Raw genomic sequence first — 17,500 nt, 5'->3', positions numbered from 1 at the left:
TCCAGAATTCTCAGTGATAGTTATGCTAATTGGAGAATCCCAGAAGATGATCCACACATCTGGGAGTTGTCAAGATTGGAAAACCCCATAGCAACCTGCTTTTGACCCAAATGGACTCTCAGATAATTGCTGATCCCACTCCTTGTCTCCAACTCCATGCAGAGCCTGATTTATCTCACAGTGATAGGGTCAAGACAATAACATAGAATCAACAAACAATTTACAGTATTGTCTTAATGTTAATTCTCCAATTAGCATAACTATCGCTGAGAATTCTGGAAGTTGAAATTCATACATCTGTAAGTTACCAAAGTTGGGTAACACAAGTTGCTTATCACCTATAGTTTCTCTTCTCCTTCCTTTTTAATGACTTCCATTGTGTTAAACAAATGCCTCTACAATTTAATAGAGACCTGTTTTGATCCATTTTGATGGATAGGAAATGTGTATAGTATAGATGTACTAGAGTATATTAGTCATATGATATTTTAGATCTGTTGACTATCCGCCCATATTTTAGTGTTTATATTTGTTTTTATTTGTACTATTTTTATATCAAATATATTTAAAGTTATACTTGTATCTGTATTATATTTTTCCTTTATTCCATTATATAATAACAACTTTAAATCAGTAAAAAGATAATGACTATTTTCATAACTGCTTGAAAATATGAAAATGCATTATTCTGGCTAGTCACTAGAGACGTTTTTGGAAATGAAAAAATCAGCCCTTCACAACTTGAGAACGGGATCTTCTCTTTCCACACCATGCTGAATGTCCTACATTCATCCTTGCAGTGCATCCTAAAGATGTCTATTTCAATCAGACCTAACACTTATGAAAGATCAATTATTTGATGGATGAATCCATTACAAGCAAGATAACCAGCTTTTAACTGGTGAAGAGTTTTAATGTAATGGAATTTGTTAATCAGAGAGTGACCAATGGTTTACTCTTTCATAATTTTCCTGCTTATTTATTTTCTTATCCTGGATATTTGGGGCTTTTATTAACACTGTACTGAAAGCTGGACACAATTCCCTGAATGTTTTCATCCCCAGAGAAAGAGCCTTCTCCTCATTCCCCTAATTCTCAAGATTTTTTTAAAATTTCTTTTTGTAGCAGATCTGAGTTTATGCTACTGCTGTGAGGTGGTCAAGGGGAGTGTTGCTTATTGCATGGAAATGGGGAGAGCCAAGGGGGACATAGCCCACTGGAGATATGGATTATGCTAAAAAGGCAGGACCATCCTTGGCCACTTTGCTACTAAATTAAATGCACACATATACCTCATCCATGAAAAATTCCCAGAAACTTCCTGTTCCTTGGGGGGAAAAACATTTGAAAACAATTTCTTTTCTATCAAGTTAAATGATAACAATAAAAAAAAAAGAACATGGATTTCTTGGCAGAGTATTATTTTTTATATATGGTGTGGGGTCATCATCCTTCAAGTTATTCCTTTCTTTGCTGAATACAGAGGGAACAGTACGTTTGACAGCATTTCCAGTTGCGATATATTGAGTTTTCGGGAGCAACAGCTGAGTCATTTCACTGTGTTTCATACCTCTACAATCCTGCTTTCAGACTGTTTTGGCTGCCAATAACTTGCAAGTCTTGCTGGCCATCTCTGTTAGTCCCAGTAGGGCATTTTTGAGAATTAGCACCTTAATCTTTATGGTTGCACCAAGTCAATCACCATGTTCTAACTCACCCCCAGATGTGTTCTATTTTTCTTAAATACGTCTGTGCTGCTACTTGCCACCACGGCCTTTCCCTATTGTGAAAAAATTCCACAATTATTTTCTTACCTGGATGATGAAGTATCATGAGGTTTGATGCTAGCACTGCGGTCCCTTCTTACTGGAGCGGGCTCCAAGGTGGGCAAACCGGTGGCAGATGTAGTTGTTGTCCACGTGGATGACACTCGCCGGACAAGACCTGGTGGCAGGCTCTTCCGGAAGCGCTGCAGGTAAGACAATAACATATTTATTTTTATCCATAAACTTCAGTTGTTATTAGCAAGGACACCAGATAACTCTGTAGATCAGTATTGTCCAAACTTGGCCACTTTAAGATGAGTGGACTTCAACTTCCAGAATTCCCCAGCCAGGAATTCTGGGAGTTGAAGTCCACTCATTTTAAAGTGGCCAAGTTTGGACAACACTGCTGTAGATGAAAAAAGAAAAAACTATTAATTTCTGAGAATGTTCTACTGTCTTTTTCTTGTGTCTTGAGTCCAGTTCAAGGATTTTGTGCATAGTCCTTTTACCCAAAACTGTTATCATTTATTATATTTCCATGGATGAGAAAAGTGTGTTTCAGATATTTCTGTGTTTTTGATGTTCTCTTAAGGATCAGATTCATATCTTGTTCAAATAAATTGATTATGAAATGGTTATCTTGCAGGGTTCATTTTATTTGAATTGGGCCTCTGTCTGATAGACATTTCAACCTGCCCCATAGTTTATTGAACTGAGACTGCCAATGAATTCCCTTTTCTTCCAACATCTCTACATCTACTTTGGTGACAGTTTCCTTCCCCTGCAATTCTTCCATAACAGCTAAGCACAGAATCTATAGCTAATTGAGCAGGTGGTGGCCGTGGCCAAGAGGGCTTTTGCACAGCTCCGGGTTGTGCACCAGTTATGCTCTTTCCTGGATCGGGATGCCCTTCGAATGGTCACTCATGCCCTTGTTATCTCCCAGATAGATTACTGCAAAGTGCTCTACATGGGGCTACCCTTGAAGAGTATCCAGAAGCTTCAGCTGGTCCAGAATGCAACTGCGTGAGCTATTTTTGGGGTCCAAAGAAGGACCCATATAACATCATTGCTCCGTGAGCTGCATTGGGTACCGGTTTGCTGCCGGTTCCAATTCAAGGTGTTGGTTATCACCTTTAAAGCCCTACATGGCATGGGGCCAGGCTACCTGAGGGACCGCCTCTCCCCCACAATTTCAACCTCTCCCACCCGATCACACAGAGAGGGCATGCTCCGGGCCCCCTCGGCAAAAGAACTCCGACTAATGAGGTCCAGAAGGTGGGCCTTCTCTGCTGTGGCCCCCGCCCTTTGGAACATCTTGCCCCCGGAGGTGAGACAGGCCCCCTCACTCCCGGCCTTTTGGAGGGACTTGAAGACCTGGCTCTGCCATCTGGCCTGGGTGGGGAGGGAGGTCATCAGATATGGGGTTGGCTAGCCCCCTCGAGGCCTGGTGTTGCTTCCACTGGCCTCTTGGATTTTTCCTTTTCCTTTTATTCTCTGTAAATGTGTCCTCTTATAAATTTTAACTGTATATTTATTTATTGTTTTAATCTGTTGTAAGCCGCCCAGAGTCCCCCGTTGGGGGGGGATGGGCGGGGACAAGTTTAATAAATAAATAATTGTTCTTAACAAATATTAAACCAGGATTTGAACATGGGAAATATAGTACCTGCTTGAGTTTGGCTTTCTACAGTTCAATGAATGGCAATTTACTTTTGAAATTCTTTCAAAAAAGAAGAGTTTGGAGAGGGAGAACATATTTTAAGTCCAGAACATCCAGATAACATTTGGAAATGGCTCAGACAGACTCTTCCCTGATTCACTGGAGTATAAGAAGGGGGAGGAGGTCCCACACAATCAGACTTGCAAGATTCTGTTATTACAACCAATTGCAGTAAAAGTAGTTTTAGCCTTTCTGTGGAGTTGATTTCTTGGTCTGATCTACCTAGTGGGGCTGATACTCAGTGTGTATATACTGCTAAGCATGTGTTCATTGCCACTGGTCGGCAAATCCCATTGCTGGGTTTACATATTGTCCTAAGGCATATGAATGCGTTAGTGTGATATGTGAATTCCATCACTGCATGCAAAATGTATCGAAGGGACTAGTGAATTCCCTGGCCAAAATTCCATTCCCATTCAATATTCCTAACCACAGGAACATCTATTACCAATCACTACACAGATGTGTTGGAGTGGTCCTTGTGTAGTATGGGGCTGTCCAATCATTTTTTTCCTTTAATTTTTCACCAATGGATTATTGACCAATCAACCTATCAGCTACCAGATGGCAGCAAATACTTAGCTTTCTGTCTCTCTTGGCTGACCTCTAGTGGTGTTCTGGAGTTGTGCAGCCCAGATGGAGCTACTAGGTAAGTGTTGTTCGAAAGCTGGAAGTTGACAAAAGGCTTTTGGTTTATATGAAATGGGTATAAAGGTTTAGAGAATTCTCTTGTATATTGGAAATAACCACTATTTAGGTTATTTCCCATTAGGTTGATATTCCCACTGAAATACAGTGAATAAAGTAGGTTGATATTGCCATTAAAATATAGTGAATAAAGCAGCTGTTGAAGTTGGGGTTTAGGTCCTCCACACAGCCAAACTACAGTGTCCTACAGAAGTGAGGAGTCACACAGCAGACCTGAGTGCTGAATGCATCCTTCGGCATTCTCCTCCATGTGCCCTCAAATGTCCACATGACATGTCTTGTGTCAGGATATGAAGGAAAACATCACTTTCATGCCAGAACAACTCAGACTGCCTTCAGTTTCCCTCAGGAGTGTGCTGACAATGAGATGAAGGTGTTATTGTGAAAAATGTCCTATACAAATGGTTAAAAGAATGTCCCTGAACTGTGGCAAGCAGGACGTGTAGATAAGCCTTCTGTCTTGCTTTAGACCAAAGATGGAGAATTTGTGGCTATTTGTTACTGAATTACAATTCCCAGGGTCCCTTACTACTGGCCAGGAGACTGCTAGAAACTGTGATCCAGCAATGTCCAGAGGTCCATACGTTTCCTATTCCTGCCTTACTTGCCCAGAATTTATCCCATGAGAAAAGAAGAAGTTTTGATAAGAAGCTGGAATAGACAACATACCTTGGGAATGGTAAGCTTTTCTCCCTTCTCCGAACATTCCTCTGTGTCAGAACAGGTGTAATTTTCATTGAATGATGCCAAAGCATTGACTCTTGGTCTATGAATAGCTTGGAAGGTCAACTGGGTATTAAGCAGGTTGCTCACTGTTCGGAGGGAGGTGCAGACGTTGGGTGGTAAAGAAGGATCTGCTAGAAGGTCAGTAATGAGTCCATGAGCTTCTCCCATGACAGCAATATCTACTGTAATACTGGTACCTGAAGACTGGAAAGAGAAGAAAAAGAAACATTAGCCCTAAATTAGAAAGTAAATAATGCATAGCTACCCAAATGTGATCTGTGCAGTATGAAGTTTATTCTCATGGGGGGAGGGCTGCCCTGGTGCCTACTGGCATTGCACTGCTGACCTAGGCAGCACAGAAGAAAAAAAAAGCATAATTCCTGTCCTATGGTTCCATTAATGGGGGTCACCATCTGCCTGAGGATGCTGTTTGCACATTAAATGGAAAGACAGAACATAAATGAAGCAATTCCTACTACTTCTAGTTTGACTTATGATGTAAACACACATGCTCTTTAGAAGAATTTGTATGTCTTTCAGGGGCTCTAGCTCATTCCATCTTTTTGTCCCCAGAACCTGAGAATGGATGACAAGGCTTTGAGAAGATAATTCCCTATAGACTTTCTTGATAGTAGTCTACATCAATGTTAGCCTGTGTCCTATTTTGCCTTCCATTCAAGGAAAAAGGCATTCAAGGTGGGAAATGCAATTTCAGACCTGATTAACCATTGAAAATATGGGCCCTTCCATAGGTCCTAGCAATCAAGATTGCCAACCATCACAAAGCAAAACAAGAAACAAACAAACAAAAAAAAAAGGAGGAAGGGAGCGGGAGAACTAAAGATAATCTACAGGACATCAGAAAGCCAGCAACAAGAGGCCAACAATTTATCATGAGCTGATATAGTTTCCAAGGCAGATCATGAACTTGCTGGCCAAGACTTGAAAGTAAACATATTTCCTTTTCTCCACTGTTCTCCATGCCTTCAACCTCTTTAATTTCCAAAAAAACTTGAACGGCACATGACGGCAGTTTCTGTGGAAACAGCCAGTCATTTTAGAGTTTGCAGTTCAGCCCCAAAAGGGATTTACCAGGACTGAAAATACATTCCGTAATTTTTTAAACATGTTTTCTTAAAGAAATTTGGGCTCCTTTCACAAAAATAATGGGTGTGGACTTGACAGACCTCATAAAGATAATGTCCACCCCCCCAATGAGTTGTCATGTCATCATGGCAACTGGTGTAAGAACTGAGCCAGTATGGAAACTAATGATGTTTCTATTAAGTGACCACCTCTGCTTCTTGCCTTTGCTATAAGCATGTTGCTTCACACCACAGCAGAGTTAGCCCATGTATTCTCCTGGAAGAGCCATGTTGAGTATAAAATTGACCCAAACTAAAATTGACTCCTGGGTTCTTCTGAGTCCACAGCTTTGCCTTCTATTAGTTTTGGCTTCGCATCCTTTTCCTTCTAGTGCTGGATTGTAGTAATCCCTTCTTTTGCATTCTCTCCTCCCATTCAACTGTTCTCTTTTGGCTCCTCCTCTTTGTTGTCTACCTCTCTCTACCTTATTTCTTTTCTGTGCCCTATGGGTCTGTTTCTCTAGCTTAGCTTTGTTTTGACCTCTATCATAGCCCTTTGGATTCACCCCCTTCTTATTGTCTGGTTCATTTAGGTTTCCTGATACTCTCAATATCATCCAAGGGACCCAACATCTGCATGAAATATCCTCATGAGGGCATCCTCTTGATGCCTAAACAAAACAAGCCATCTGGATAACGGCCTCCGTCCTTGCAAGATGAGACGTGGCTTTGAAATAACCAGGAAGAAGGCAATCAACCATAGTTAGAACAAGCCATAGATAAGAAGCAGGATAAAATCTGGCCTTTTTCATCAATCCCTTGATTCTTTACCTAAATTACTGTGCTCCAGATATAAGAGAAAATATAATTAATCAAAACAGCCTCCTGAGTTTGTCTATTTTTCCAACCGTTGGGATAATTTAGTCCCTACTGTTTTGTTTTTGGCTATTTTGGGACAACATGAATGAATATATATGGAAAATCTTTAGTCTCTGACATGTCCCACTTTGAGATGATAAAAAAAAATACTGATATCATCAAGAGTTTGGAATTTCCTCTGTGACAGGAAACACAGCTGTTCGGTCCCCTTTATTCCTCAGTATTTGGTAGAGAGCAGGGGTAGAAAAGAAAGACAAAACAATTAAAGGTATTGATCATGAATTATCTATCTATCTATCTATCTATCTATCTATCTATCTATCTATCTATCTATCTATCTATCTTACCTTTTAAGTCCATGTAGCAAGGAATTACAGATTCATAAGGGGTCTCAATTTTTGCTTTAAATTATACATCAAGTTCAGTGTAATTCTCCCTACACTACAGAACTTTTAAGTCTTAAAATCCAGATGGTTAGAAACCGGTGAAATAAAGACACAGCCAAGTAAGAAGGGGGGGAGAAAGAAAATATAGAACAAAACAATGGCAGCTATCGTCATTTGAAATGTGAATTATTCTCTCTAACAGATGTGAAAATAAATTGGAAGGGAAACAGAATTGCTGGAAGACGTACCATGAACCAGGGCGAGGAACATAGGAGTTGTCCACAAAAGGAGGAGACAAAGAGGGATGGAGAACGTAAAAAATGAACAAATTTGTCGTTTCACTTTCTCCAAGGGATTTTTTGGGGGGGTCCCCATTCAAGAAGAAAATTATCCCGTCTTGCTAAGTTTGTATAAAACCACCAAATCAAATGAAACCCATCAGGTGAAACTATTCTCAGCTTGGAAAGGACCATGTAATAGCTCCCTGCTGTGTTAAAGGCAAGGAACCTACCAGAAAAAAAATTAAAAAGATGGAAATCCTAAGCTGAGCCAATAAACATGGAGGAATACACAAGGATTCATTTTGAAGAGCTAAGCATTCAGTTCCTTTTGTTTTTATGAAACTGATTTTTCCATGCTTTCCCAACTTTCTTTGATTTAAAGAGTCCTTATAAAAATATAAATTGATCAAAATTCTCAGCTGCTCCCAGGGTTGATCAGATTTACTTTAAAAATAATCAGGGAGAGGACATGAATTCTTTTTAATTCTGGAAAAGAGGCAGAGTAATTCACCAATTTATGTTCTGAAATCTACTTTGCCTATGTTCCTCAGTAAGCCTATTCCATTTCCAAATTAATGTGTGCTTTTAAAGAAATATGCACATCTATTTTCTCACAAAATGGGTATTCCTACAACTATATTATTTCAATTTATGCATTACCCAAAACATTTTATTTTGAAACACACATTTGTAAGCAAGGAATTTTGATACATGCGTTTCATGATTCAGAGAATGGTAAAATCAGGTCAATCCCCTTCACAACCCATGAAGAACATGATGGTCCCAAAGGGCTATGACCACATGTTCACCTAATCAGGGGTGCAAAACTTCCATCAGCAAAAATACAGCTCCAGGTTTTGTGTTATACATCAAGAACTATGGGCTAAAAGTGGGCAGGTCCTGCTTTCTCCTCAACCTCCCAAGTGCAAAAAAGTTTCTAACATTTGGCTCCACATTTCTGGGTAAGAGAGGTGTTTGAGGGCCACAAAAATCATGTTAATAGGCTCCGTGAGGCCCTCAAGGACATTTTTCATACCCCTGATCTTTCTGCATGAAAGAGCTTAAGGAAAAAAAGAGGGGAGTCTGAGGTTGTCCTGATGATTTTGGATTACAAAATCTCTGACCACTTGCCATGTTAGAAGCCACTATATTGAATATATTGAGGGCTACAGGTTTTCAATCCTGGCTCTGCCATCCTTGCTCTTATTTTTCTAAGCTAACTCACTCAATGTTATTGTCTTTTTCTATTTCAACAGGATCCCTTTTAAGAAAGAACTGCTCACTGGCTCCATGCTCACACGATGATAAGCTGTAATACAGTGCATTCTGATTTGACTCCGGATATTGACAATGAAGATACTGTAGTGGTGGATAGCTTCTGCCTTTTAGGATCAGTAAAGGAACCAGCAGTCAAGAAATTAGCCGCCACAATGAAGGCCTTGGAAAAGACTTTCAGAGGCCAGGACGCGTATGTACCTACAATGAACAGAACTGTGCAGGCAATGGTTTTCCTTATGATATTCTATGGAAGTGAAAGATGGACTTTGAAGAAGCAGGATCTACCATCCCAAAGGTAGACCATCCAGTAGTAGGAAAAGCCAAGGAGACTACAGATTGCTGGAGAGATGATTGAACAAGGAAAAACAGGACATTAACACAGACACTTTGGCTACCTCATAATGCCAAAAACACTTCCTTCCACTTAGGAGACTTTCACTGTTTGAAAGAACATTTGAAAACAACCTTTCACTGGGGATAAAGATTTAGTTTGGAAAGTAGGCAGAGCATTAGCACAGACACTTCAACACAAAACCAGAAAAACCTGAACTTATTTTACTATGGGTTCAAGAATGGTTTCAGCTATCTGTCATGCAACTTCTTAAAAATGCCCCAGCTGACAAATAAAGCCACTAAACTCTGCTTGTTATCTAGTATACAAGGCTTATGTACGTACACTCCAGGAGACTGAAAAAATGGAAAGCCCTCTGCGCTGCATCATGCCACGGCTCCAGTAGATGGCGATAGCATACATTGTATGTTTTCTGATCAAAATACCCTTTCTTGTTGATTGTTAAAATTTATGCTGGGCATAAAAGAAGGGTGTGTTGAAGGGGTATATTTAAACTCTTATTTTAACCCACTGGGTATGCATTCCAATGCCATCTCCCCAGATCCCAGAGAATGAATGCATAAATTTGCAAGTCCGTGGGCTGAGATTTTTCTATGGAAAAGTAAATTAGCTTCCTGCAATTAATAACGATGATATTGTAATAAAACATTTCGATTGTAGTTCTCATTGTTCTGCTGGAATGCTTGAGGAGAGAGAGGAAGAGGCTTGTGGGCAACAGCTTATGACAGAGATAGGCAATGCAGTATCCTCTAGATTTTTTGGACTACAATGCCCATCTGTTCTGCTCATTATGAAAATAGCTCCAGAAATTCTGCTTCTTTATTGCTCTTTTTCTTTCTTTTCTCTTTCTTTCTTTGCACCTTTTTTTCACTTACTTGTTATTTTTCTTTACTTTCTTTACTCTTTTTCCAAAATCCGTATTGTTTTTATTCTCTTAAAAACTGTATATATATATTAGTTCCCTAATTCTGTATGGAAAACAGAGAGAAAGAATCACTGCCTGGTTATTGTAATGTAATGTAAATCCATTAGAGGAGTTTTGTGTTTTTTTGTGTTTCCAGACAGTGCTAATTTCCTCCAAGATTTCAAGGAATAAGTGAATTACTTTTATTCTCTCCAACCCAATGGAACATGGGAAGAAGTTATGTACAGGGCTTCGGGACTCTTCCTGTTTGTAAATCAGAATACTGTAACTCTTTGAAAAGAGAATACAGGTAGTCCTCGACTTACGACCACAATTGGGACCAGAACATCTGTCGCTAAGCAATGTGGTTAAGTGAGTTGCGCCCAATTTTACAACCTTTCTGTTGTGGTTGTTAAGCAAATCTGGCTTCCCCCATTGACTTTGCTTGTTGGAAGCCCCCTGGGAAGGTTGCAAATTTTGATCACATGACCATGGGGATGCTGTGATGGCCGTAAGCACAAGGACCGGTTGCAAGTCACTTTTTTCAGTGCCATCATAACTTCAAACAGCTGTTAAACAAATGGTCGTAAGTCAAGGACTACCTGTAGAAGACTACCAATGTCTATTAGCTTTCCTGGGTCTAACCTGCTTAAACCTTGTTTAAACCTGGTTTAACCCATTTGGGGGTTCACACAATACCCTGGAATCTTAAACTAAGGCAACAGGCTAGGTTTGCACTGCACACTAAGCTGCAGAAAACTCAAACCAAGCTTAACCTCACTAAGCTTAGCAGGTTGTGCAAATGCATTTGCTTGGCTTTCATTTGAGCTGGTGAATAATCTTACAGTCAAAACAAATGCAGGAAGGAAAGTCACCAAGACTTACTAGGCCTCAAAGAGCAATAGGAGAAGAAATTAAACTCTCCAGCTCAGTGAATAAAGCAGTACTTGTACTTTAATATTCATTACTCATGGGGAAAGTGAGCTGCATGTTTCTTCTTTGTCCTTATTTTTAAGGTGTCTGGGTGACTTATGTAAACAATACACCATGTTCCACTGGAATGGAAAGACAGGGTGGGGGCGAATCATAGAGATTGACAGGACCCCCCCACCCCACTGTGGAATTCATTTCACTCTTGCACAATAACTTGCTACCCTATATTCAAAACTAACTAAAAGACACTCTAGATGAGGGAGAAAGCAGCCAGACGTTGCAGACAACCAGCCAGATGTTTAAGCAAGGATGGAACAAGGGTTGGTTGACCTTGATTAAAACACTGCCAGCCAGCCCAACACCCACCATCTCCCCATCATACACAAATGCACAGCCCCACCATGAGCAGAAGGGGCCTACTAAACAATGTTACACTGAAACAAATGAAACTGGTTCACCTCCAGTTAGAACAAGGCAATTGACTCTACATTATCCACCTCTATCTTCCCCAACCTTAGCGCCCTTTAGATATAAGGACTTTAATTCCCAGAATTCTCAGAAATGAGAACTCTGGGACAAAAGTCCACACATCAGGAGGATCCTTGGATTTTATGTTGGCTAGTGGAAGCTCCCCAGGTCTTCCTGAACTTGTCAGGTATTAAATTTGGGATTTTCTGCATGGAAACTGTGATTGGTAGTCCATCATAGGCAGAATATAAGGCAGCAGCATGCTGAGGTTGAGAAATTGCAACTGCAGTTTTAGGCTGCATCACTGAACATCTATAGTACATAGAATAGTCAAGAATAACCTACTGGAACCCCCCCCCCCCGAAATTATGATATCTACAAGTTATTGGTAAGCTTAGAATGTATTTTTCCGGTAAAACAGTTGTCACTGATTTCCATTCCAAAATATGGCACAGGCTGGATGGGAATTCTGGGTTTGTAGTCAACTTGTCAAGAAGGCACCAGCTTGGGTATGGTGGTCCTGGTGAGCGGCATGCTAGCGTTTCACTGTTCTGAGACCATTTCTTGAGCAGCTATACAAAGCGAAGATGCTCAGTCCTACCATAAAGAACTCTTTCACCTATCAGATTTCTCTTCTGATCAGTGTCAAAGATTACAAAGAGATCATACTGTCTGTCATAAATGGTAGAGGTGTTCTCATGCATCACCTTCATTTAACAAGCAAACGGACAAGGCAATATATATTCTTCTTCTGTCTAATCTCATAAAGGAGCTGTCAAAAAGCCATCCAACAGCTCGCTACTCCAACCTCTCAGCAGCCAGATCTTGTCTTCCCACAACATCACTTACTGGAATGGAATGACTCTTTTAGATGGATGTTTTTAAGATGGGCTTCAATCTCAACTGACTACACTGAGAACACTCAGCTTTTAAGTTGATTATCCATCTCTGTAGCTGTGGGATGAGGGAGGGGAACAGAAATACTGACATCAATATTTTAGTTTCAGGACTTCCTGTAACCTCCAACACTTTGATTTTGTTATCTTGGAAGAGGAGCAAGGTGAGGGACAGGAAGGGAAGAGCAACAGGTAGAGCAGGCTTCAGCATTATTTTTTGTTGTTGTTAAAATAATATTGAATTTCTGAGAACTCTGCATTCCAAAGGTCTTCTGGAGCGCTATGGAATCTTAATAGAGAAATGCACTAATAGGTGATTCTTGGATATTATTATTATAATTATCATTGAAATGTTTCAGAATTCTAGATTCTGTGATTTTATGAGACTGCAATTTAACTACAGGTAGTCCCCAGTTTAAGAATGAGTTCCATTCCCAAAGTCTGTCCTTAAGTCAAATTTGTATGTAAGCTGGAACAGTATTATTGTATAATACTGTATAAGTAGTATTGTGTAATTAACTGGAACCACTGTGTATTTAACTCGAATTGTTGTGTATTTAACTTGAATTTTGCTACAATAGGCTCTGTTCTTAACTATAGGTCATCCGTAAACCGGGTGTTCTTAACCCAGGGACTACGTGTAGTTAGAAAGGACTCCTTGGTGCCTCTGACTTCTTACCTGGGCAGTCTTTAAGAGATACAGTAGATGTTACAAATATTCAGTTTCTGATGAATAACCTTATTTGGAAGCAGGAAGATGCACCCAAATTCCCTCACTGATAGTATGTTTCCTTGCTGATATATTTACTTGTGCCTTAGATCTTTGAATTATAGTAGCTTGAGCCAATGTGTTCCACAAGCATGGTTTGCATATTGCCACTGGCTAAGTTTACACATCATGCTAAACCATTCTTTGTTTAACGAAGCTATGTTAGCTAGGGAACAGCATCCTCCCAGAGATTTGGATGGCCCCAACTCTTCAAGCCTTCTGCAAGGCATTGAAGACCTGGCTGTTCCCCCAGGCCTTTGGGCCAAGGTGGAGATCAGCTCGGCTAGGATGGGTGTTTAATAGTTAATTGTTTATGAGGCACCGGTGTGTGTGTGTGTGTTTGGGGGGTTTGTTTCTTTTTAATCCTGTAAGCCACCCAGAGTTACTTGCATGAGATGAACAGCTATATAAATGATATAAGCTAAATAAGAAAAATGTGTCTCCTGTACTTCTGAGGAGGAGGGATGGTAGCAATGCACGTCCAGTCTGAGCAGCCTCTGGACATAATTCACACTCTTTTGCTGCTTGACCTGGTTGAACGGTGACTAATGGTGGCCAGTAGCATTAGCTGGCTACTGTACAACTAGCTACATCTACGTGATGATAGTCAAAAATTCTCAGCCCTTTCCTCTGAAACAGGAAGACACCATTTTTTCAGGCCAAGGGCTACACCTGGGCTTTAGGATATGCCAGAGGCTGCCTTTTTAGAAACAGACTGGACCAGAATAAAGCAGCAGGAAGGGCCAGGACCAAAACTAAATCTGATTACTTTACACTGATCACTTTATTTTTATTTATTTCCCCATAACAGTCAACTGTCCCCCATCCATGCAGACTCAGACACAGGTTCCAGTGGTGTCCTCCATATAGGTAAAAAAAAGAGAAGATGGCAGTTGGGGGTGGTACAGCTGAAGCCCTGCCCCTTCGTACACCTGTGCAAAGTCGCTACAAAGGAGGCGGGGCTTCAACTGTAGTGCAATGGCCACCCTGACGTTCCCCACCATGAATACTGTTGACAACAAGGAGGAAGGAAAGAGAGAGCGTGAAAGCAACAGCAAAATATAAACTAAGCAAATTAATAAATAAATCAAATGGCTGTACAGAATCAATCAGCCTCAAAAGAACAACAGAATAAAATAGTTGAGTACCTTGGGGAAAACAAGGAGGGAAGGGGCCATGGGGATCTTTGGAGGGGAGCATGTTCCAAACACTGTGGTAATCAAAATTAAATGCATACAGCTAATGTGACTATGGGCTATATATTTAATAACTTCCCACGTCAGTCACATTCAAAATGGCAACTTCCAGGACTTTGGATGATGTACCCTGATTTTCTAAAGTTAGCTAAATCTCTCACATTTTGGAAAAATTCACCCAACTCCATACTTTTCGCAAAAGGTTTTGAGCTTTCCCCCATAAAAACTGCCAAGTAAAGATGGGTTGAAAAGCACCAGTCCATGTCCAATTTTCAACTGATTATTATAAAATTCATCTGAGAGAGAAAATGAATTACTCAGCGAGAGCAGAAGCTGAGTGAAAATATGAGTATGGATTTGATCCAACCAGGCAAAAAAACATTAATCCAGAATATCCCAAATTGGACAACTCACGCGCCCCCCTTCCCTCCCTGGATTAAGAACCTTCTGACATGCTTTATTACTGCATCTGAAAAGTTTACTTTTACCATCAAGCGAAAGAATCAACTGTTTTAGCAGGAGCTCATTCACCCTTGCAGCTTGGCACCATTCATTGATTTGATCTTCGCTAGACAGAGTCAAACTCGGAGGAGTCTGCATCGTGCAGAAATGCAGCAGACGTTGCAGCTGGTGTCAATTTATTCTGCAATGTCTGACCAGCAGAAGTGATTGAACAACCCAATCGTATCCAAATGCAATAAAGGAAACAATTGCCCACTTTCCTGAGGGAGGCAAAACCAGATCAAATCACAAGAGCCCGTGTTTATTTGTGAACACTTTGTTTTCACAGGAGCTTTACAGTATATTCACTTCTGTACTATGGTGTCATTCTGGTCACCATAGGCGACCAGCAACTGCATCTAAGGCAGTGTTTCTCCATCTTGGCAACTTGAAGACGAGTGGACTTCAACTCTCAGAATTCCTCAGCCAGCTATGCTGGCTGGGGAATTCTGGGAGTTGAAGTCCACTCGTCTTCAAGTTGCCAAGATGGAGAAACACTGATCTAAGGAAATGTATCTCTCCAGCCCTCTTTTGCACTCTCCAGCCCTCTTTTGCTCTCCCCAGCAAACTAACATGCTTTGACTTACATGCTAGCAATTTCTGTGATTTTCTTGAGAAGTTTATTATAAAAATTCACTTGATTCTTTCCTGCAGCCTGCTAGTTATTCCTTCCAGGCACTTGTTTTAAGAATTCCCCCTCCAGCCTTCACAAACCGCCATGCTTCTGCATGGATACCACTTTTTGCAAGATTAGGTGCTAAGCATTTGTTGCAAAATCTCTATGGGGGGGAAATAGGTGTGGGGAATTCAGCCACAGAGCAACGGTGCTAGAGGATATACATCCAGAGAGTTCTGATGTTAGCTTAGTGCACTGAAGAGATCCAATTTCCCTTGACAAAGATCCCATGCCCTAGTCATTGTTGTTTTAATTTAAACTCTTCTGGTTTCCTTTGAGCATCCTGGAGCCTTGACAAGACCTCTTATGCTGTTAGAGCTATTTATTGTGAAATTAAATAGATCTATATTCTATTTTCTGTATCTTCTCCTTTGACTACATAGGGGATTTAAAAATTACATAATGGGGCAAAGAAGGAAATAAAATTATTCTCCAGCGCCTGGTAATGAACATCAGAACCATTGGCTGAGCTGCTGTGACATCACAGAAGTCAGGAATGGAAAGATAAGCTGTTGCTCATGGCACGTCATCTGCACAACACAGGACTTGATGGGTTTTGAATACTTGCATCCTGTTTTATAGCTCCAAGGATGTCTTAAAACAGTCATAGAATACAATTGCACTGTGCTTACAGGTGTGTTTGCAAGGACAGAAATTGAAAGGGTCTTTTTGGATCCAGAACACTTAAGGCAACATTTTCTACCTTTGGATTCAGCCTTCCCTGATGTCCCAGAAACTCAGAGCAAAGGACTCTGAGACCAAGCAATCTGTGAAAAGCCAGATTTCACTCAACCTCTAATGGAAGCATTTTCCTCTTGCTAACAATGGCTCTCTTCTGGCATTCTGGAGATCTTGCTTTTGAGAGTATCTGATCTGGAAGGAAGGGGGCACTCTGCTCTAGGAGTGGCCAATTCTGTGGCCCAAACCCTTGATGGGACAGTGCAATCCCATGAACGTTCTCCTGAAATCTTGCCTTGCAATTTCTCAGATGATTTCTTCCCTGAAAAAGAGACTTCTGTGGCTCCTTTTTTAAAAAATTGAGCCTTCTTTTCAGCTTCTTGATAATTTATCTTCAATCTCCTTCTGCTGCATTTTTAATTTTGTCTGTTGGAAGTGGTGGAGGGTGCAACTGCTAATATTGTTGTTTTCTTGTTACACAGTTTTCCTGGCTCTTCTCACTTCCCTGTCTGAAAAAGGCTAATACGAGGAATTCCCTCATGATTTCACTGAAGCGTGGGAAACCAGGCAGACTGGCGGTGGCTGGAGAAATGACTGTACAATGAAACATAGGCCATTCATGTATACCTCCTGGCTGTCTCATGATGAAGTAAGTGCAAGAACACATGAGAATGTCACCAAAATTCTTTTCTCTCTCTCTCTCTCTCTCTCTTTTAAGAAAAAGAAGAAAAATAGTCTTCTCTTAAACCGCATAAGTACCGGTAGAAAGGTAATAAGGTTTACGGTATTGGTCCTGCTCTAGATTCTATCATGCTCCACCGAGAGCTACAGCAGAATTACTTTTCCTTAGTCAAAGGTTCTTGCAGTGCATTCACCGGAGTCTTTCAGATTTAATAATGGATTGATCTCCTGCCATTCACTAGCAAATCTCATTTGCACATACCCGGGGAAGCATCAAACAACACGATCAGCACAAATTTCATAGGAAACTGCAGGGATACAAACTCCCTCTTTGCAGTTCTAAAAGAGTGAATGTTTAAGAATCAGTGGCATCGTATGCCAAAGCAAATCTGTGCGGAGTATGTTGGACTATAATTTCTAACCTCTTGAATGACTGTAAGAACTAGCAAAACCCTTGCTCACACACAGAGCATGAATGAAAAGTCTCGATCTGCTCAATAACAGCTGTAAGATCATTCCTGAATTCCTGATTTCCTTTGATTGACTTTTGGAAGGAAAGAAAAAAGAATATATATTTTAGATTTTTTTTTAAAAAAAAAGGTTGATTTATTTTT

The 17,500-nt window shown here is 40.5% G+C and overlaps 1 protein-coding gene across 4 annotated transcripts in view; it reads right to left on the bottom strand.

Moving 5' to 3' along the window:
- PDE3A (phosphodiesterase 3A) overlaps positions 1-17,500 on the bottom strand; it is a 250,210-nt gene that overhangs the window by 34,736 nt on the left and 197,974 nt on the right. For all 4 annotated transcript variants that reach the window (XR_015796282.1, XM_088141334.1, XM_088141335.1 and 1 more), the window contains 2 exons: positions 4,867-5,127; positions 1,815-1,969 (listed from right to left, as the gene is read on the bottom strand). Coding sequence is in view for 3 of the 4 variants with exons in the window: in XM_088141334.1 (XP_087997460.1) it covers positions 1,815-1,969; positions 4,867-5,127 (416 nt within the window). In the remaining variant the exon portion in view is untranslated. The remainder of the gene's footprint in view (positions 1-1,814; positions 1,970-4,866; positions 5,128-17,500) is intronic.

The sequence above is a fragment of the Python bivittatus genome, unplaced genomic scaffold, assembly GCF_059951505.1.
Source record: "Python bivittatus isolate LINGU-HERP-01145 unplaced genomic scaffold, Pbiv_v1 ctg000330_np1212, whole genome shotgun sequence".
Lineage (NCBI taxonomy): Eukaryota > Metazoa > Chordata > Lepidosauria > Squamata > Pythonidae > Python > Python bivittatus.
The sequence above is the reverse complement of the archived record's forward strand: the minus strand, read 5'-3'. Positions and strand labels throughout refer to the sequence as shown.